The sequence below is a fragment of the Mustela putorius genome, unplaced genomic scaffold (assembly GCF_011764305.1).
Source record: "Mustela putorius furo isolate JIRA1106 unplaced genomic scaffold, ASM1176430v1.1 tig00000228_pilon_pilon_pilon, whole genome shotgun sequence".
Taxonomy (NCBI): Eukaryota; Metazoa; Chordata; class Mammalia; order Carnivora; family Mustelidae; genus Mustela; species Mustela putorius.
Window position 1 is genome coordinate 32884602 of NW_025421322.1, and position 22063 is coordinate 32906664.

General features: G+C 50.6%; 1 protein-coding gene across 1 annotated transcript in view; it reads left to right on the forward strand.

Annotated features, from left to right (window-relative positions):
• Nucleotides 1–19953, forward strand: part of TG (thyroglobulin) — a 235859-nt gene extending 215906 nt beyond the window's left edge. The window contains exons 44-48 of the mRNA XM_013051778.2: nt 135–316; nt 2081–2188; nt 17244–17378; nt 18688–18881; nt 19740–19953. Of these exons, the coding sequence (XP_012907232.2) occupies nt 135–316; nt 2081–2188; nt 17244–17378; nt 18688–18881; nt 19740–19840 (720 nt within the window). The 3' untranslated portion in view covers nt 19841–19953. The remainder of the gene's footprint in view (nt 1–134; nt 317–2080; nt 2189–17243; nt 17379–18687; nt 18882–19739) is intronic.
• Nucleotides 19954–22063: the final 2110 nt, after the last annotated feature.

Consider the following 22063-nt stretch of genomic DNA (forward strand, 5'->3'; position numbering starts at 1 on the left):
CCTGGCTCCAGCGTCCCTGTGTGACCACCACGTCCCCCGGATTCCCAGGGAGAGACTTCTAGAGCAAGGGTCCGAGGGAGACTGACTCCAGCCCTTCAGAAGCTGACTGGGCATTTCCATGTCTTATTTTAAAGCAATTTGAGGAAAGTCAAGGCCGGACCAGTAGCAAAACAGCCTTTTACCAGGCGCTGCAGAATTCTCTGGGTGGTGAGGACGCGGACGCCAGCGTCCGGGCGGCGGCCACATGGTACTACTCCCTGGAGCACTCCACGGATGACTATGCCTCCTTCTCCCGGGCCCTGGAGAACGCCACTCGGTGAGCGGGGAGGGCGCGGGCTCCCGCTGCCCCAGGGCTGGGGTCACGGATGCACCTGCCGTGTGCTGCGAAGGGATGGCTTGAAGGGTGTCGAGACCCCCTGCCCGGTGTGGTGTCCCCACCCGGGAGCCTGTGGTTTCCAATCCCAGCGTCACTAGCTCAGAATAAAACGTGGTCCCTCCCCCTGGGATCTTGGCGACCAGAAAGGCTTTAATTTTGCCTCTACTGGAGACCTGTTTCCAGCCATGCAGCCAACAGCTATTTCTAGAGGCCCAGCCCCAGACTGGACCCTAAGAGCTCGCAGACGTCCAAGTTCTAGATGCTGCGAGGCTCATCACCCAATCCTGAACCTGGCTCAGATGCGGGATGGTGAGAAAACTTGGGGCTGAAATTCAGAAACCTACATTCTTGCCCCAACTTTGACTTTAACCGGCTTGGAAGACAACTGTGCCCGGGGTGGGGGCGGTGAGGGGGGGAACTGAAGAGAGAGAGAGGGCAGGTAACCAAGGAAGGCTTCACTGAGGAGGCGGATTCCAGTTCCCTCTTGGCTCAGGCCCTCATAGCCTCCTGCCAAGCTCAGGCAGTGACCTCCCTGCCTCTCCTTGGTGGCACCACTCCACCTGGCTGCCAGGGTGGGACTCTTTCCTGCAGGTCTGAATCCAGCCTGGGCCTGCTCACCATCCCCTTCTTCATGAGAGAGAGCATCGCTGCCTCGTGTGCCCTGCCAGACCCCCATGGCTGGCCCTACCCCTACCCCACAGCCAGAAAACAGGCAGACAGACCTTCTGTACTGAGAGACTTTCATGGCTCTCACCAGCCTCGGCTTTTACAAAATCCCTGTAGCGTGGGTGCCGTGGGCCCCATTTCTCAGATGAGGAGAGGGAAGGTGAAGGAGACTCAGAAACTGCTGACTGGGATTCAGAACCTGGTGGGTTCCAAGCCGCCTGAGGTCTGTCTTATTCTGACCGGGCCTGGTGCCTCTTACACACACAGCCTGAGCACCAGCCCACGCACGACCCACTGTTGCAAGCTGGTGCTTCTGGAACGTGTTCCCATCACCCCCAGAGAGGGAACGAGTGTGAAGGCTTAGGAATCTAGAACAGGGTTCTCAGCCTCCTCGCTGTGACATTGTAGGTGGATAAGTCCTTGCAGAGGGGTCCGTCCCAGACTTTGTAATATGTTCAGGAGCCTTCCCGGCCCCTGCCTGCTAGATGCCAGTGAAAAAACTTTCATCTACAGCTGTGACAGCCAGAAATGTCCCCCAAACTTTGTCAGATGTCCGCTGGGAGGGGGGAGTGTCCCCAGCTGAGAGCCACTGGTCTAAAGGCATCATATATCTTTGAGGATATTTCTTCTGCCTTCTTTCCAAATGTGCAGTCATTTTGTGTTCTGCTCCAGGGTATGTTGTATTAATTTTACTCTGGAGTGTTTTGCTCCAGGGTATGTTGTATTAATTTTACTCTGGAGTGTTTTGTTCCCGATTCTCTAAAAATGATGTACCAGCAAGATGCTTGCCCCACGGGTTCCTTGTATAACCTTGGGTGACCTTGCCGGCCTACACCAGGCCAGACCCTGCACCAGCCGTGGAGCCAACTATGGCGAGAGGCACAGTAGGCAGCGCAAGGACAGGGCGTGGTGTCTGCAGGCCCCGTGCGGAGGCACCAGGTGGTCTAGGGGACTCTGGCCCGGGGAAGCCTCTCCCCATCGCAGTTGTCCATAGAATGATGCATAACTAAACTCCCTCCTCTGCTCCCATTTGACCAGGGACTACTTTATCACCTGTCCCGTAATCGACATGGCCAGCCACTGGGCGAGGAGGGCCCGCGGAAATGTCTTCATGTACCATGCTCCTGAAAGCTATGGCCACAGCAGGTAAGGTGGCCGCGTGGCCGCGGCGGGCACTGGCAAGTGAAGGGGGTCAGGCAGGGCTCCGTGTCGATTCTGTGACCTTCAGGGAAGCCAAGAAGAGACGGCAGGACTGAGGTTCAAGTCCTGGCTCTCTGACATCGGACTTGTTATTTCGTGTCTGAAAAATGGGTATAATAATGATCTCTACTTTCTCTCACAGTATTGTTCGGAAGGGCGAGCCAAACCGCAAAATAGAGGAGGCACCTTGGAAGTCCAATGTTAGCTCTTAATGGATTGACCTGGCTTGGGGGAGGAGGCTTCTTTATTAATCCTACATATTTGTGCTGCTAAAACCTGAGCACTTAGCTTCACTAAGGAAATGGCTTTCCGAAGTATAAAAGGCTGTTGTGTGTATGTGTGTGTTTGTGTGTTTTTACAACAAAAGGAAAATTCTCTTTACGTCTAATCTCTATATCCTACTTCTAAAGTGCATTCAATATGCTTTATAATAAAAATCTCAGGTGCAAAAGCATAATCACAATGGAAACAAGAAATAATAAGTAAGTGAAAGAAAGCCCATGAGAAGCAAAGTGTAGTCCTGCGTGTTCCAGAAGCCAAGGGCAAGATTAAAAAATTAAAGAACAGTCCGAGCAGAGAGGCTGCGGGGCAGAGGACACACCTGAGGTCTGCCCGTTGGAGACCACTGCCAGGAGGTTAGCGGGCACATGGATGCCCAGGGCATTGGAGGAAGACTGTGGGGTCACGTGTTCTACCTCACCATGACCTTGCTGTCCTGAGCCATTCACCTATGTCAGAAAACCCCAGGCCCCTTCCCAGCTGGGCCAGCAGTCCCCGAAATCCGGTATGATTGCCATAAGTCACATCAGATGAGCCACTTCATGCTGGAAATTCCTGGGGAAGAGCTCATGTCCCACAAGCCTCAGGGTCAGCCCTCTGGGTCAAGTGTTCTCAGATAACAGAGGGTCAGGGGTCAGGGAAATGGGGCTTTAAAATGCTAAAATGCCAGCTTTATAGCGGGAGATCCAGCCCCACTGCCAGCCAGCTCTGCAAAGGTGGGCAGGCTCCTTTGCCTCTCTGACCCTCAGTATCCTCTTCTGCTCAATGAGGCTAATGGTTTCCCCTTGCAAGCTTGGCATTAATAATATCTGGCCCAGAAATTATGCTTTCACCTATGTTTCTTTGCAGTGACATCAAGGGAACTCTTAAAAACACAGCTAACTTCTCCTTATAATTGGCAACATCCCCATATGGTCTGAATGTGGCCGAAAGATCCCAGGTCCCAACCTTATGAGGAAAAGGGGCTTTGCAATGTGATTAGGTTAAATCTTCGACCTGGGAAAATTACCCTGCATTATCCTGGTGGGTTCCAGAGGTAAGCACCAGTGTTTTGACCAGAGAGGCTGGGGAAGGTACGTAGAATTGGGGGAGGCAACGTGACCAGGGAGGCAGAAATTGGAGTGGGACACCCATGAGCCGAGAAGCCGCAGCCAAACAACCCCCCCGGTCCCACCAGGTTCCAGGCGAGAATCCACAAGAGCTCCCGGGACCGGAACTGGCTTCTGTCCTAGGGCCCCCAGAGGGAGAGGGAGCGTGGCTCTGTGGACAACCTTGATTTTGGCTTCATGAGACCAGTTTGTTGTTTTAAGCCACCAAGTTCATGGTAGTTTGTTACCACAGTCCTGGGGAACTAACGCAGTCCTCACGACGCTCTCGTTTCCCTGGGCACCCACTACTTCCCGTGTCCCCCGATAGATTAGTGGGCTTGTTGAACACTTCACAGAAACAGCCAGAATCCTAGTGAGGCTGGCAGCGTTGAAATGGTCGCCGCTACTTTACAGATGGAGAGTCTGAGGTTCACGGAGTCCCGTGGGATTTCCCGCAAGGACCAGCCACAGTTTGTTGTCGAGCCGCGACGTGCTTACACCTTCTCGGAGCCCCTGAACGCTCTTCCCGCTGAACAGTGCAGTTCTAAGCAGACTGTTTTAATCCCAACCGCCCCCACGTTGTAGGAGAGAAAAGAAATGGCAAGTGCAGGTTCTCCTAAGAAGGCATGTGGAGAGAAGGGACGATGGCCAGAGCGGCGGTTTGGGTGGGGATGAAAAGAGCCCTCGTCACGCAGGGACCAGCCCTGGCTGGGGGGCCCAGCGTGGCAAGTTTGCAAAATATGCCTCAGCTGTGCCTCCCAAATGCCAGGGCCCGAGGATCCGAGACCCAGACAGGAGTCTTGTTCTCTGCCTTCCTCCCTATTCAGGCACAGATTACTGGTGTTCTCGAGGCGAGTCTTATCAAAAGCCTTAAAACGTGTGCATATGCCATTGGGTTCCAGAACAGTCAGTGGCAACCCCAGAGAGGCCTCTGCTCCCTGAGGACCAGAACGGCCAAAGCGGAATGAGACGGAAGGATCCATGTGATTCCACAGAATCAATAGTGCTTTTGTCCCACCCTGTGCGTTCCTGGGGCTGCCTTAGCCATGTCCCGCACACAGGCCGTTTATAACAATGGGAATGGATTGTCCCACAGTTCCAGGGCCTGGAAGTCTAAAATCAAGGCGTCATGAGGGTGCTCCCTCTGGAAGGATCCATTCCAGGCCATTCTCCTAGCTTCTGGCATTTCTCCTAGGCATTTCTTGGCTTGTAGATGACCACCTTCCTTCTGCCTGTCTGGGTCCAAATTTCCCCCTTTTCATCACAACACTAGTCCTATTGGGTTGAGGCCCACCCTGTGTCCTTATTTTGACTTAGTTACCTCTGAAAAGACCCCAGTTTGAAAGCAGGCCATAATCTGAGGTCCCAAGGTAAGGGCTCCAGGACATCTTTTGAAGGGGACACAATTCAACCCATAGCACCACCCTTCTTTCTAAAGTAACAGCCTCGCAGGCCAGGATCCTGAGTGGGGAGGGCCCCGAGGGGTCTGTCTCAGACCTAGACGTGAGGTGGTCCCCGGAGGTGGACTCTGCAGCGGACTCCGGACCACAACCTCATTTTCTCACGCCCAGCTTGGGATTCCCTGTCGTTCAAGAGCATTCCCTGGCCCTCCGGGGGCTCCCCAGACCAGGCTCCACTGTGCTGTTCCAGGGAACCGCCCCCTGAAAGGAAGCCACGCTCAGGAGCCAGACCCGCACACAAGTGCCTCCTGGCTCCTCACAGCCACCGCGCCTCAGGGCCTAGGGACCCTCCTGGCGAAGGACGAGGGGTTCAGGAAGTCACGCTGACGCCAATCCAACTGCCTCATTTGAAGGGGAAGAATGAATTCTTTCTGCTGTGGTTCATAGGCTCCTTGGGGCTCAGTTTTGCCATCTGCACAATGGGAACAAGGAGATGGGAAAGGTCAGGAGCACGGATGCCTCTCTGCTCTCTGTGGTGTTCTCACCCTGGGCAGGAGGAGAGCTACGTGCTCTATGCCTTGGAGCCTGAGCTCCGAGGAGAGCATCGAGTTTATGGAGGTTAGAGAGCTCAGTCCCCCGTAAGTGACATCCAGCTGTCACAGTCTACCATTTGGGAGGGCAGAGACACTCAGAGGCACCCATGCCTTTCTCAGGCCGAGCTGTTGCTAGGGGAGCTATGTGTATGGGGGCAGAAGGTATCCAAAGCACGTTCTGGACAAGCTTCCGTGTCTGTGTCTTCTCCCCGACCACCGTCACGGGGCGGTGCCATCCGGGTAGTAGATGCTGAAATCAATGAATGAATCACGGAAGCTAGCCCGTTTAATTGCTGGCAAGTGTATCCTTTTTGCCTGAAAAGACATCTCTCTCACTCTGCCCTGGAGCTCTCACACCTCTCACTTATTTCTGGCTCAAACCTACAGACTTAAAATATACGTGCCTGCCGTACGCTTTCAGCCATCTGTCTGGTACCTCCATTTCTGTGAGCATAGATTAGCTTTCCTGGCATAGCCAGGGCACAAAATGTAATACATTACCACTTTCTTAAGACTCCTGTTAATTGATCACCGCATGGCATGGTTCTGTAATGGCTCCTGGATTATGGATGAGATTTTCATCCCTGAGCTTGAGGACCAGCCTCTGTGAGGGAGGAGCGGGTGCCATGGCTGGGGGAGGGGACAAAGAAACTAAAGTCTACAGTGGGAGAAGCTTCCTCTTTAAGATTTAGATTCAAAGAAACAGACTACGGAAATTGATTTCATCTGACTCCTTCATTTAAGGCCAAGGTGAGGAGCCAGTCGCCGGCAGTCTAGACCCAAACCCTGTCACTTGTCCTCACTACAGTTTTTTTTTGATGGTACCCTCAACCCCAAGCTTGAGTGTCTGCCACTAGCTGTGTGACTGTGGGCAAGTTGCTTAGCCTCTCTGAGCCTCAGTCGCATCCTCACTTACACACAGGGAAAGTCACAGTTCTTGTTCCATAGTGTAGCTAGAAGGATTTAGAGGAAGAGTGGCTGCGTCTGGGATGTGTGCTTGTGTGTGTGTGTGTGTGCGTGTGTGGTTGTGTGTGTGTGTGTGTGTGTGTGTGTGTGTGAAACACATGGAATTTTTGGTTTCCAAGGCTACTAACATGAAGATAAAACTTACCAGCTTTCTTTTGCCCAGCTCTGCTCACTGGGGAGATTTGGGGCCAGTTTTGCCCATGGTTAATATCTTTAGCCCTCTGTTTCAGGAAGAGGAATTTTCACTCCTGACTATAATCCAGGCCCTCTCACGCTGCTGCTGCTGACATTTTAGGCTGGCTAATTGTCGGGGTGGACTGTCCTGTATATCATGTGTGGTGTTTAGCAGCACCCCTGGCCTCTGCCACTCAGTACCAAAGCACCTTCATCGTTGGAACAACCAAATACGTCTCTAGACATGGCCAGTGTCCCTGAGGGGCAAAGCCACGCTCTGTCGAGAACCACTGGTGGACTCCACTGAAACAGGGGTTGTTACAGACAGCACCTGAATGGAAGAGGCAGCCCATTGCCCAGACTCGTCCTTGATCAGTGCAGGACCCCTGCACAGACACTGCCCCTGACCCCACCCCACAGGAGCCCATTCAGGCAGACCATGAATGCACCGCGGGAACGGAGCATGGCAGGTTCTCCGTTACCGAGCTGGCTGGAAGGCTGACACGCTGCTCTCCTATGTTCATGTTGGCAGGGCTGTGGTCTGCTCTCTCCTTCCAAGTTGAAGGCTCAGGGGGATCTCTAGGCCGGCTTCCCTGCTCTGTCTCTACGTGCCACCTCCTGAATGCAGCTAGGATTCCCTCTTCCCCTGCCATTCCCCTGCTTTACCATCCTGCGGATTCTTTGTTGAAGTCCTTTTCTCGAACCAGCCCCTTCCAAAGGACACACTGGTCCCTGTATTTTCTTGGGAGGATCCCTCACCCCGTTCTCTGCAGCCCAGGGCCAAAGGACTCCCAGACCCTGTGGCCAGCCCGGGTCTGGGGGACCCAGCCCCCAGCCCTCTCCTGGGAGTCAGGTCCCAGCAAGTGTGTGTGTGGGGGCACTGATTTATTCTCTGACGTTACCTGTCCATGGACAGATCCACCGAGGTGCACCCCTTATGCATGCCTCTGGGCCGGTGACAACCTCTCAAAGCTTCTGCGTCCTCATTTGTGTGATGGAGCGGATAATAACACCACTGCAGGAGTGCGTCAGGATTAAATGAGAGTGCGTGCAGACTACTCAGCTAACTGCCCCTCATAAAGCCAGTGCTATGAGGTGACATCCAACACTGTTCCTGGGTAATGCTGGAAGAATCCACATTGCAGATGGACAGGTCCCAAGAAAACAACCGCAAAGGAGGTAGTTTCTGGGTGCCAGCCACTGAAGGAGGAGCTGTGGGGGCCCTTCATCGTAAGCTCACTGGTGCTAGTTCAGAGTTTCCATGGAAATTCACTATAGGGCTGTGGGGGAGGTGGGGTGTTGTATGTGAACTGTGTGGGGCCGTCAGGGCCTTCCTTCAGAGCCCTTGATCCCCGAGTCCTGAGGGTTCATTCCCACATTTTAACGGTGCAGAAGACAGTTCAGAGAGATGGGTCTTAACTCCCCTTTGAATGGACATGGGACAGGGCTCTTGCGATGACACATCCATATAGGATGCCAGATAATTCTTTGATTTAGGGAGAAGCAGCTCAGCATAATGGAAGAACTCCCCCTTCGGAGTTAAATCAACTGGAGGTTTAATTCCGTCTCTTCCATTCATTAACTGTCTACGTTTGAGCAAGGTTTTTCTCAGTTTACCAACCTATAAAATGGGTATAGTTACATCTACTTCATAGTATGAAGATTCAAGTCAATGTATGTTAAACCTGGCATATTCTAGATGTTCAATATTAAGGTGACTTTTACCTCTGGAAAAACAAGGCTCTGAGAAGAAAAAAAAAAAAAAAGATGACTTAAGAGGCAGTCACGTTCTTTTTTTATACATTGTCCCAACCCTGGAAAACAAAGCCATAACTTCTAGACTCAAGACAATTTGTACACCACTACATTTGCATTCTAGACATGTGTGTGCATTCCAGCAGCCTTTAACACTCCAGATTCAAAATATGATCTTTTCAGTTGACTGTCTCCTGAAGTTTGTTGGAATTAGCAAACCAAAGAAAATATTAAGTGGTTGGATTCTTGAATTGGGTCCACTAGCCTGGCAACATTGATGGAGGTGAGTCATTTTCTAAAACCGACCACTCCAACCTAGTGATAAAGACATGTGCCATGTGTCCTTCCCAACATGGATTCAACAAATATTTGCCTGCTGCCTTCTATGCCACAGATCCTAGCAACGGACAGAGAGAGCCTGTCTTCTTGGTGTTAACTTATGTTAGGGGACACAACACACATTGTAAGCAGGGGAAGTTCAGAAAACTGCTTGACATGTATGAGAATAAAGAAGGAAGCCAGGGAGCTGGAGTCTGGTGAAGAGGGGGAGGGTGGTTGGAGGTGGGGGGGGAGGGGTAGGGTCCTGTAGTTCACAGAGGAGTTTGTAAACTGTGACAGGCAAAGAGATAGTATGTTTTCTGAGTGTGGTGGAAAGGCATTGGAGATTTTCAAGAAGGCAAGTGATAGAGAATGGGTCTTTTCTTTCCCACTCAAATCACAGCTCACTGAGAACCAGGTGGGTTTCTTAATGGAATGTGGAATAGAAATCCTGTTATCCAGGGTGATGATCAGCTGGTTCATCAGAAAAATCAGTTAAGATGGGAACTCACAAGAAATGAATAAGGTAGACATATTAAACTTGAACATGTTATCGTTTCTGTGTGCACTGAAACGTGCATTCATCTTTGAGTCTGTCAGTGCAGGGTCAGAGCCTATAGTCATAAAGTGCTCCCTTTGGCGGGGGGGATGTGCTATGGTGAGTGCTGTGAAGTGTGTAAGCCTGACAATTCACAAACCTGTACCCCTGGGGCAAATAATACATTATATGTTAATAAAAATAATTAATTTTTTAAAAAGGAAAGAGAAAGTGCTCCCTTTGAGATTCTTGCACAACCATGAACATAACGCATGGCCTATGATTCCCAGCTGTGATTTCTGGAAAGTGGGGTATCCACGTGCTATTTAATTAATTTAATTAAGTTCTATAATTACAGTGACAGATACAGCTGACATCAACAGGTTTGAGACAAACACAGCTGGCTCTTGGTAAACACATAACTTCCTGGTGGGAATGGACGCACCAGGCCAGGAAAATTCAGCCTTTGCAGAGCAGTGGTCATAATGCTTTATATGGGGAATAAAATGTCCAGGTTATGGGGTACCTGGCCAGCTCAATCCATAAAGCATGGGCTCTTGATCTTGGGGTCTTTGAGCCCTGTGTTGGTTGTAGAGTTTACTTTAAAAAAAATTAAAACAAATAAAATGTTCAAGTTAATGCACAGGTCCCCCGAGACTTCACCTGTGTGTACCACCCAACTTCGCTGGGCTTTCAGGACTGTGAAAATATTCAGGTATTTCATTTGGGGCTGAGGATGGAATTGTATCATTTAAAGTAAATTGGGGAGCTAATTTTTTGTTGTTGTTTTTGTTTTGTTTTTAAATATTTTATTTATTTATTTGACAGAGAGCTCACAAGTAGGCAGAGAGGCAGGCAGAGAGAGAGAGGGGGAAGCAGGCTCCCCACTGAGCAGAGAGCCCGATGCAGGGCTTGATCCCAGGACCCTGAGACCATGACCTGAGCTGAAGGCAGAGGCTTTAACCCACTGAGCCACCCAGGTGCCCCAGGGAGCTAAGTTTTTGAAGGGTTGCATAGTGAATCTTTTTGTAAAACAAAAGCCACTTGTAAAGCGTATGATTTCCTCCTGATACTTCATAGACAGAATCTGAACTTCCCCACATTAGATTTGCCCAAAGAGAAGCACAGTCACAGGTTTCTATTTGTAAGTTAGTGAACACTGCCTCAATCCCAAAAAAAAAAAAAAAAAAAAAAAAAAAAAAAAAAAAAAAAAAAGCCTGGGAAGCAGAAGGATTTCCATTCCTCCTTGTTCCTGATTTCCGTTGGAGGAAGTTATTTAGAGATGCCGGCTAGAGATAAGAGGGAGTATATTTTCTGGGGGTGAGGTCAACAAACTTCCTCCTGCAGGGAGAACAGCAGGGATAGAAATCTCTGGAACAACAAGCCCTCACATCAGTCAGTCAGATGCTCTGGAGCAGGGAGCCTCTCCACAGCACAAGGGTCTTCAACCCACGTCAGTGTAAGAACGACCCCCACTCGCTCTCCTCACCTTGAGGGGAGCCCCTCTCAGGTCACCGTGTTCCCTAATCAGCCCCGAAGGGCCATGAATGATGTGCGGGCAGCAGAGCTCAAGTCAGGAGCCTGTGCAATGACTCATCTCTGAAAAGTGGCTTGAGGCTGGTCGGCGGAATGCAGGCCTGGCCTCCCTACGGTGCGAGCCAGCGGGACTGAAGACGATGAGGATGGCCCAGGGGGAGGTTGGGGCGCGTGATGTAAGCAGAACCAGCCCTTTTGTCTCTCCCGGACTAATGCAGCAGCCCCTTGATTTCTCAGTTCAAGCCTTCCGTCTCACACCGCTCCAGGAGTGGTGCCAGAAGAAGCATAGCTTGCCGCTTGCTTGCTTAGAAGATGCTCATGTCCCCCCCATCTCCTTGAAGACGTGACCTTCCATTCCTCTGACCTTGGTTCTCGCACCTTCCACATAACCAGAGCCTGAAGGACCTCAGCGAGCAGCAGGCAGGGAAGTTGTTCCCAAACTTTTGGTTTACCTGGGCCTGGAAAGATGCCAGTTTCACTTTTTGGCGTGGTGCACTTCTCAGTACAAGGGAGGGGACCACCCCGAGTGGTGCACTTCTCAGTACAAGGGAGGGGACCACCCCGAGTGGTGCACTTCTCAGTACAAGGGAGGGGACCACCCCGAGATTTGGGGCCTCTGCTGCTTGTTACGCAGCATCCCGGCTCACAAAACCTTCCCCCCTAACCCTCTCACTAAACCCCCAACTTGTCTTGCCCGCACAAGTCAACCCGGAGAGGAATTCCTCTCTCTGACCTTCTGTAAGCCGCTCTCAATGCCCTTGCCTGAGACAGGCGCCATCACCCTCTCTCTTCTTGTGCGGTACTGTAAACAATCGCAGCATTTGATATCTAGCTATCCTCCATCTCACAACATCTCTTAAAAATGTCAGCTTCTCGGCATTTCCTGTGAGACTGTGAGCCGTGCCAGATGGCGGACTTAGCCTCTTCTCTGCCCAGCCCCTGTTCAGACCACCACACACAGCAGGCAGGGAGCTGATGGGCCCCAGTGAGGTCTTGTTCTGAGGTCCGGCGTTGTGCCCCCATAAACACACACACACACACACACACACACACATACACACGCACACACCCAGAGTCATCCCCGAGACGTGGCCAGTCAGTTCCTCCCATACTCTGGCTCACGGTAGCATCTCCAACATCATCAGCGACCATAGCTCTTCCACAGAGGGATTTCCATCCACCACAGACAGGGAGCATCCAGGGGTGTTATGTGGAAGGCTGAACAGAGATGATCAGAGTGTGCAGAGAGGAAAACCAAGGCTCAGAGAGTCAGCGGCGGTATTGGGCTGGGAGCCCGGCTCTGGCAGCCCGGGCAGGGAGCTCTCCTCACCCCCACACCTACATGTGACGATGAGAGATCCAGACCTGGCCTGAGCCTGGGGCAAGTAACTGTCAGCTGAGGGAAAGGCTGGCTGGAGCCTTCTTACCAAAGACAGTAAGTGACGAGTAAAAGCTAAGTACCACCAGCTTGAGCACAGGCCCACGCGACTGCTGCGGGGCGGACGTTTGTGATCACACCTAGCACAGAGCACCCCAAATCGATAAGTATGAACTGTCAGCCCCACCATGGCCAATCAGCTAACAAACTTCTCTTTTTACCTTGTCTGTCCCTGGATTGTTCTTCTTCATCTCCTACTGCTGCCACAGAATCCGAATGCCCTCTTCTCCCTCCGGCAGTCCTGAGATTCTCAGCCAGGGCCCAGGGTCCTCCGATCCCAAATGCCCCCTTCCACAGCTCCCACTGGCTGCCCTTCCTCCAGATGTCTGCCTTAAACTGCTCGAAATAAGTCCAGCACCCTGATAAAGATCAGCCCTGCTAAGGAAAAAACAAAGCAGAAGTCTTCATACACAACAGGCTCTTAAATTAAACAGCTCTGATGAGCTGGAAGACCAGGTCTTTTCCCAAAAGCAGTGCCTTGTGACCTGCTGGGGCCTCACACAGACCTGCTGGGGACTCATACAGACCTGCTGGGGTCTCTGTGACAGCTGGAGGTGACCCGAGCCCATTCACAAGGGCCATCTTTCCCCAAATCCCAAGGCCCGTGGTATCATCTTGGTAGGTTGAAATTCTCTGTGGCAAGAATACTTACACCTTGGAAATTGGCAAAAATTGGCAATTGTTTTATTTATTTATTTATTTATTTGTTTGTTTGTTGATGGGGGCTTAGGTCAGAGGGAGAGGGAAAGAGAGAATCTCAAGCAGATTCCTTGCCCTGTGGAGAGCTCAATGTGGGGCTCGATCTCATGACCCTGAGATCATGACCTGAGCTAAAATCAAGAGTCGAACACTTAACTTACTGAGCCCCTCAGGTACCCTAGAATGATGTTATTAACCAGCACACTGTTGGCACAGATCTTCTCAGGAACATGAGAAAAGCTAGAAGGCTCTCCCAAGAAAGTGTTGATATACAGTGTTACTCTGTTCCACATGAAACTCATGGCCCTCTGGAGCCTTACAATGGAAGTCTCAGATTAAAGACCCTCATTCTTGAGTTTTCAGGTGTTTTTCACAGCTAAAGAGGAAAAAGGAATGAGTGTCTGAGCTCAAAACTGAGCAGGAGATTTGAAATATTATTGCTCCTCTTCCCTGGCTCTTTGGAAGCATTGTCCAGTCACCATGTTGCAGATGAGAACACTGAGGTCCAGAAAGGTCATGCATCTTGTCCAAGCCTTCACAGGTATTAGGTGACTGAACTAGGGTTTGGACTGTGTTCACCACACTACTTCTTTCTTTGGAAGAAATGGCAGACAAGGCCGCTGTAGCAGACAGAAATGCAGCCCCTTGATATGTTGGTGTCCTGATCCCCAACGCCTGTGACTGTGGTACCTTACACAACAGAGGGACTTGACACATGTTAAGGCTCTCCAGATGGGAGATTATTCAGGATCATCCGTGTCGGCCCAATGTAAAGACCTGAGTCCTTCAAAGCATCAGAGGGAGGGAGAGGAGTGTGTGGGAGATGGCATGCTGGATTTGAGGATAGAGGGAAGGAGTCATCAGTGGTGGCCTCCAGGAGGTGGGAGTGACCTTCAGCTCATGACCAGGGAGAAAACAGGAACCTGGGTCCTCCACCTCAAGGAACCAGATTCTGTCACAACCCATGCGTAGGAGGCAGCTCCTCCCTCAGAGCCTCTAGAAGGAACAACGTCTGCTGACACCTCGATTTTAGCCCAGGAAGACCCGTGCCTGCCCTTCGAACTCTGGAAACAGTGAGATAGGATGTGGGTGTTGATTTGAGCCATTTTGTGGTCATTTCTTAGGGCAGTGGTGGAAAACTCACGTGGCCACTTTCCCTAAAGGGCCTCTGAGAAGCAGACCACTTCCGTCCTCCACACCGCAGGGGAAGGAGCTAAACATGGTGGGGCAGTGGAGGGCACAGGCATCCCCTGTTGAGGTCGGGCTGCCAGGTTCCTCTGCAGCTCACACAGAGTAGGCGGCCCCTAAGGCTATGCGTGAGGCCAAGGGCTCTGCTGGCCTTGGAATCACAGGCTCTGCGTGAGTCTGGCATCGCCACTTCCCAGTGGGGCCTTGGCGAGAAAATGGCCTCTCTGAGCATACTTTCCTCCAGTGTAAACACTACAAATTACTCCAAGAATGTCTACTCTCAGGACCGTGGAGATAATGAGGTGAAGAGTGTACCTAAGGACTGATTTCTGTTGCCCTTACAACTTCTTTTTTTTTTTTTTTGCTCTGTATTCCTTTCCTTTCTGTGTCTTATATCACTGAGAAGCCAGGCCATTAGTACTTCTTACCGATCCGCAGCCCCTGCCCACAGGTAGACAGAGAGCGGGATTTGGGGTCTGGGGGACTCAGCTCTAGATCCTGGTTCTCCCGTGTTAGAGGCATGTGGCAACCTTTCTGAGCCTTGGGTCATCACCTGGAAAATACACAGATGATGTTATTTCTGTCCTTGGTGGGTCCCGAATGTGGGTGGTCCAACCCCGGTACCTGGCACGGCACAGCTGCTCAGGAAATGGCAACTGGAAACAGGGACTGAGTGGAGCTGGCGACCAACAGGTCACCTTGGCCAGTGCAGACTCTGGACTCTTGTCTGTGCTTGACCACAAATACTTCTGGAAGGAACTCAGCTTCTCAGAGATGAGGAGGTTTAAATGTTGATGCCATTGCTCCGTCCTGCTCTCCTTTGTGAGTTTAAAACTTTCCTAAATGGGTGGAGGGTGCCTGATGCTGGTTGCAAAGGGACGCCATGGTGTATGATTGAAATTCTTAGCTCTGTTTATCTCACATGGTCTCCTGTCCATTCTACGACACCTTCCAGTGTGGAGCCGTGTTGATGCACAATGACCATGATCATAATACTCGCCGGCGCTTGGAAATGCACTTGTCACTGGTTTGCACGTGCTCTGGTAGTTCAGCCTGGCATTTAATGATGAGCAAACTAAGACCTAAGTCAAGTGACTCACCCAGGGTTATACTGGCCCTAAGTGACCGAGCTGACTGAGCTGAGTGATCAGTTCCAGGCTATTCCCTCTATGACCTGTTGAAAGTCATATGCACTCCTGGCAATCATGCTTATGTTCGGTCCCAGGAGGAATTCCAGCCCCTGCACCCTTCAGAAGTCCATCCAGCCCGAGCCCTTTGGCAGCACATGCGTGCAGTGGGTGTCTCTGCCCATCATGGTCGACAACCCTGGAGAGCCCCCAGCCTGAAATGCTGCTGTTAGCCTGATGACAGCTGCTTACACAGCAAGTAGAAGGATAGTGGAGAAAGAATACTCCCCTTACCTTTCAAACACCCACTACATTGACCGTCTTATTCTGGTCTTCACGATGACCCCACAAAGCCAGCATTTAATTATGTAACTGCTCCAAAAACAATGAAGCAGGGAATCGGGGAGGTCATATAACTTGCCACAGGTCACCAGCTTGGAAGTGGGGAGGCCTAAGACCTGGGAAGGGGGCCCTGGGGTGGGTGCCTCCCATTAGATTTTGCCCCTAGCCACGCTCCTGATCCGACTCTGCTATTCGATTCACTGCATGCCTCTGGGAAGTCAGGAAACCTCTCTGGACTTTGTTTCCTTCATCTGTAGAATTAGAGTTGGCTCTTGCAATAAATTGGGGCCAACTAGAAGGTTGGAGAGGTCTGTCTCTACAGAAGACCATGCTCACTTCTGACACCATGTGCAATTGCAGGGTCTTCCCCAGACCACCCCCTGGGGTGATAATTCTCTAAAAGACAGACCTCACTGAAAGCTGCTGTACTCATGGTTAGGGTGATACAGGGAAAGGACGTGGATGGAGACCAGACAAAGGAAAAGTGGCATGGTGTAGAGCCCAGAAGGGTTCCAAGCACAGAGCCCCACAGTCGCCTCCCTATGTGGTCAGGGGTTACTCCGTTGGCACAGATATGTGACAGTGGACATGGGGTGGCCCCAACCAGGGCAGCTCACCCAAACTTGGCTGTCAGAGGCTTTATTAGAGCCTTGTTACTTAGGTGAATTGACTGATTCATTGCCCATGGTTAGTCTCCATCTCCAGGTCCACTGGTACCATGTGGCCCTAAGTCACATGGTCTTTTGGCATGACCAGCCCCCACCCTAAGGCTATCAAGTGGAACCCCATATATGGAAAAATCCAGTGTGGGGAGACTCTGCCCTAAACAAAGCTATGACCATAGGTGCAAAGGCCCGACTTCTCTTTGGGAGAAGTCTAATTCTTTGCTACACAATGAAGTCCCTTCAAGCTTTCCCACTCTGACGCTCCCAGCATTCACCCCCATGGCCCCGGGTTCCCCTGGCCTGGCCTCCGCAGTGCCAGCTCCAGCCCTGTCCACCCCAACCAGTCATCTGTCCTGCACACACGTATTCCTGCCTGCTGCTGCTTATTATTATTCCTTTCACTCATAGTGTCTATGAACTGACTAACAGTCTTGTGCTGGGTGCCGGACTAGGGGTGGCTAGGTGGATGAATGTCATCCTTGAATAAGTGTGAGAGTGTAAGTCTATGAACAAGGGCTAACACAGAGAAGGGCTTGAAACAGAGGCTCTTTTGAACAGAAAAACGTTCTCTTGATGCCGCAAGTATCATGTTAGACTTCGGTCAAAAGAGCATCCTCTCGGGAAGTTGCTTACAGGCATTGTTTCTGGAGAGGTAAGTGCTCAGCTGTGGGCGCACTTCAACCAGAAGGGGTCATCGCTCTGCTCCAAGGGGGCATCGGATTAAAGGCCAATCCAAATCTCAACGAAACAAACTAAGTACTAAGCCAGAATCTTAAATATAAAGACAGAAAAGTCCTCATTTGGGGAGGAATATTGGGTTTTAGCTCTTTGGCTTTTCTGGTAGTATATTATTCCTTTAACTTTTGCTTCTTCTTGTTTCTGCGTGTTTCCTCAGCCTGGATTTGCTGGCAGATGTTCAGTATGCCTTCGGGCTTCCCTTCTACCCTGCCTACGAGGGGCAGTTCACTCTGGAGGAGAAAAGCCTGTCACTGAAAATCATGCAGTTCTTTTCGAACTTCATCCGATCAGGGTGAGTGGACCACATGGGCCCACTGCGGCCATCACGCCTGCCTCCCTCCCTAACCCCCCTAGATGTTGTGGTCACCTGCTACCGGTCTCCTTGTCTCGGTCCCCCTCTTCTAGCCCAAACCACGTCTGTGTAGGTTCATCTTGGCATAGGGAAGCTTCCACCCACACACTGCCTTATTCAGCCACATTCTCTGGCTTTAGGTCAGGGTTTCTGAACCTCAGCACTGCTGATGTGGGGGCAGGTAAGTCTTTGTGGTGAGGGCATCCTGTGCACCCCGGGGGGCTTAGCAGCTTCTCTGGTCTCCACCCACTAGATGCCAGTAGTACCTCATCTCACATTGTTTGTGAGAACAAACTATCAGATGGTGCCGGATGCCCCGTGGGGGGCACAAACTCCCCAAGTTGAGAACCATGGTCTTAGGTGATCAAATTCAATTAAGATGTTCAAGACCCTTCCTTATCTACCCTGGCATCCCTGCATACCTCTACTCTAGCCCAGGTGGCATAGTCACTGTCCCCACTTCCAAGGATGGCTCCCTCTTTACCTCTTTGCCAGACGTCATCCATAACCTACTGACAGTCGGAAACCCAAAGCCCAACCATAATTAAAAGCGGGGCAAAGTAGAACTTTATCTAGTTCATTGTGGGAGTTAGTGGCAAGACTTTTCTTCAAGTTCAGGTTTAGAAAATGTTTTGCTGGGGAAGTGACAGGGAAGCTGGGTCTTGAAGGACAACAGGATATTCAGACACAAGGTGCCGGACAGTAGAAGAAGCCTAGGAGAGGAGCATACAAGCAAAGTCACTTCGGGTGGAAGGGACGAGAAACAGCCTATTTGGTGAATGTCAGGAGGTCAGGTGGGGCTGGGACGAGGGGCTGGTGGCAGGCTGGAGAGGTGCCAGAGTGTGACAAGGGATGTCCTCACCCTCATAGGGAAGATGGATTACAGGGGGTAGATAAGCTGGCTTGGTTTGGGGCCCACCCTCCTTCCCAGGCCTGGGACAAATGGAGGCATTCCAGGGACATTCCAGGGACTGGTTGTGGTGTTCAGATAGAAGGGCACCAGGATGGAAGGGGACATGGTGACCTTGTGTGAATTCCAGAAACGGGCCTTTCCACTTTCCATCATTTGTAATGCGGCAGATCAGAACACAGCTGCAGAAATTGGCTCGGGCAGGTCCAAACCCCGCTTTGACACCTAAAGGCGAGGGACTTAGTCCTTGGACACCAAGTGCAAGTGGAAAGAGATCCCAAGTGATAAAAGGAAAGCCATGTTTCTCTCATGGATGTTTCTTTCTTGTCATTTACCCAGAAATCCGAACTACCCGCATGAGTTCTCAAGGAAAGCCCCTGCGTTTGCAGCCCCCTGGCCGGACTTCATCCCGCGGGCCGGCGGGGAGAACTACAAGGAGCTCAGCGTCCTGCTCCCCAATCGACAGGGCCTCAAACGTGCTGACTGCTCCTTCTGGTCCAAGTATATCCAGTCTCTGAAGGCGGCAGCGGCAGGTGGGGAAGCCAGAGCAAACAGAGGCTGGCAGAGGGCGGGCGGGTGGTTCATCCCCAGCATCGACCGAACTCACTGTGCGGCAGACCCAGGTTGTGTGCTTGGAGCCACTGAGTCATGGAGTGCCATCAACACAGCCCTTCTCCATGAGGAGCTCCCAGTCGGGGGGGGGGGTGCTCCTGTTCTGATGGGGGAATTTTCAGAGAGATTAAGCCTCAGAGCCAGGACACCAGGGATCTAGGGGTGGGATGTCTAGCTGGGGAGAAATAGGTATTATTACCTCTAACCCCTGAAGTGCACTTCCTGATGAGCCGGTATTAAGGAGATAAACCGAATCATAATGAGGGCACTGGGAATACAGAATGAATGCAATGCCCTTAAGAAGCTTCCAGGAGAGCGGGGCAGTGAGTAACACAACCCAGAGAATGGCTCTCATCTGTCCCCACCCTGCGATGGAAGTCTGCACCCAGGCCAGTGGGAGCCCCGTGGAGGGAGGGTCTGAGAAGGCTTCCCAGGGAGGTGGATGGTGGGGCTGAAGGTTTTCAGAAGGACATGATTTTTTTGTGCGGCTAAACATGGGAGTGCAACATTCAACAAGAAAATGACCTTGACCACCATGTTTTAGACCCTCCATGCTGAATTTAGCCTCCAAGGCCAAGAGGATCTATGTTAAACCCAAGTCTTATTATACTCTTAGCATGACCCAAGAGCCTGGTGATGAATCTGGTACCCGACCCCTGGAAATGCCCCTCCATTGAACATTTGTAGGGAAGACCCATCAGAGGCTGAGGTCTCTTAGGGCCAAGGGGGAAAAGACAAGGGAGGAGTCCAGATCTGAATGGACCACCCTTCTATTTCAGATGAAGCCAAGCAGGAGCTGTCGGCAGAGAGTGAAGAAGAGGATGGGCTGGTTAACCCTAGGCTGGCAGGAGAGCCAGGATCCAAGAGCTACGCCAAGTGACTGTCTTCTAAGACCCTCCTGCCTAGCCTGCCAACTCCATCTCTGGCTGCCACAAGGCATGTTATTCTCTAAAATAGCCACTAACTTTCAATAAAGTGTCTACATGCCGTGAAGCATTGGTGACTCAGATTTGTTAATTCAAGACAGTCCTGGGGAGACACCAAACTGTGTTTTAGTGAGCTTCCTAAGGCTTGAATTCCAGGCTACCATTTCCTTCCAGCCAATATTTGTGGAGCATTCTATGTACACCAGGCCTTGTGCTGATTGCAAGGGAGACAGAGACCCTGCCCTATAGATGGAGAAAAAGGCAGGTGAACAGCTGTGAACAATAACACAAGAAATGCGGATGCATTGAGGGCAGGCCACAGAGTGATACAATCCCACCTGCGTGTTAGAAAGGATTTTCAAGTGAAGGTTCCAGAATGGAGATGGGAGACCAACTAGGCTGGTCCAATATTCTAAGCAAGAGACAATGAGGTCTGAGTCCAGGTAGTGAGGGTAGAGGTGGGGAAGGCAGAGATCTGAGAACTCTTTAGGAAGCAGAATTGATAGGACTTGATTGAATGTGAAAGGCTTGGGGCAAGGAGACAGAATTATTACCCTAGTTAGGGTTGCTTTGGGCTCCCAGATCACCAACAGATTTCATCATTTATCCCTCTAAGGGACATACTCATGAAGGAGAATCTAAGACTGTCTCTCTTTTAATCACACACACACATGCACACACACAGAAAGGGAGAAAATTAACCCAAAGTAAAAGCAGATGGAGTTGGTTAACGTCCTCCATGTCATTTATAAAGTATGTCAGAAGATATGTTGACACACATCACCTCATTTGAGCATAGACAAAATTCAGTACTTGTTCATATGTTGGGGACATCACCCCCATTCTGAAGAAGTAGAAGGTGGGTCTCAGAAAGGTTTGTGACATGCCTAAATTCATACAAGGGGGAGGTGGAGAATCAGAGTTCAACTCAGGTCTTCTGATTTCTCTATTTCCCTGCACTTCCTAGACTTTGGATAGGTCTACAGCCAAACTCTGTGTCACGTAGAACCTACTGAAACTACTGAAAACCTCAGGTAACCTCTCGTCTGCTTAGAGGATCAATCAGGATAGTTCAGTGCAAGTAGCAAACACCCAACTACAGTGCCTTAACTGAAGTGTACTCCAGGAGGGGGATGGTCTGAGCATTGGCCTTCCTCTTTGCTGTCTTCATACATGGATGATGCCTCATTTCACTGACACAATATGGTTGCCACTGTTCCAGACATCACATTTGCTCCTGAAGGCATCTGCACTGGAAGCGCGCAAGGCGTGGTATGGAGGGACTTTCCTTTAAGCATCTTTTTATTTTCTTGGAAAAATTTCTTTCCCAGAAATTCCCAGCAAGATTCCCTTTACATTTCATTGGCCATAATGGTGGTGTGTCCCTACTTTTAGATAATAACGCACAATAGAGAATGGGCTTACCATGATCCGATTAAACAAACATGACTTACTCCTTAGAGGATATTCCCTAGACATACTGCTGTTCCAACAAAGCTGGGGGACAGTTAACAGCAATGAACGGAGAGATACTTACAGGGTAGAAGCGTAGGGATTCCTCATCCACCAACACCTTAGTGGGGGCTGTGAAATAAGATCTGGGCCAGGAGTTCAAAGTAATGGAATGACTTGGAGTAATACCTTTAACCCGGTGGTTCCCAGCCTTGGCCAACAGCTAGAATCATCAGTGTCCTTTTACAAAATCCCAGTACCAATGCCACATCCCAGAACAATTAGATTGGAATCCTGGAAGGGGGTGGGTGGGGACCAGGCATCAAGGATTCCAATGCACAGGTAAGAATGGACCCCACTCTTAACTTCTCTGATCTTTGTTTTACTTAATTGTAGAATGAATTCCATTAAGTTTACTGGATGAGCAATGCTTCACAAGGGGTATGCTGGAAGCATTTTTATTTCAGTTTAGTATCCATTTCGGGTAGGCAGAATAATGTCCCTCCCCAAAAATGATAGCCCAATTCCTAGAAACTGTGAATGACCAAGACTATACTCTAAGTGGTATTAGGTCAAAGATGGAGTTAAGGTTGTCAATCAGCTAACCTTAAGATAGGAAATAGATCTGTGATTACCCACTCAGGTCCAATGAACAACAATGTAATAACAATTTCCAAGTGGGTTTTCAAAAGTAAAGGAGGGAGGCAGGAGAGGCGACCAGAGGG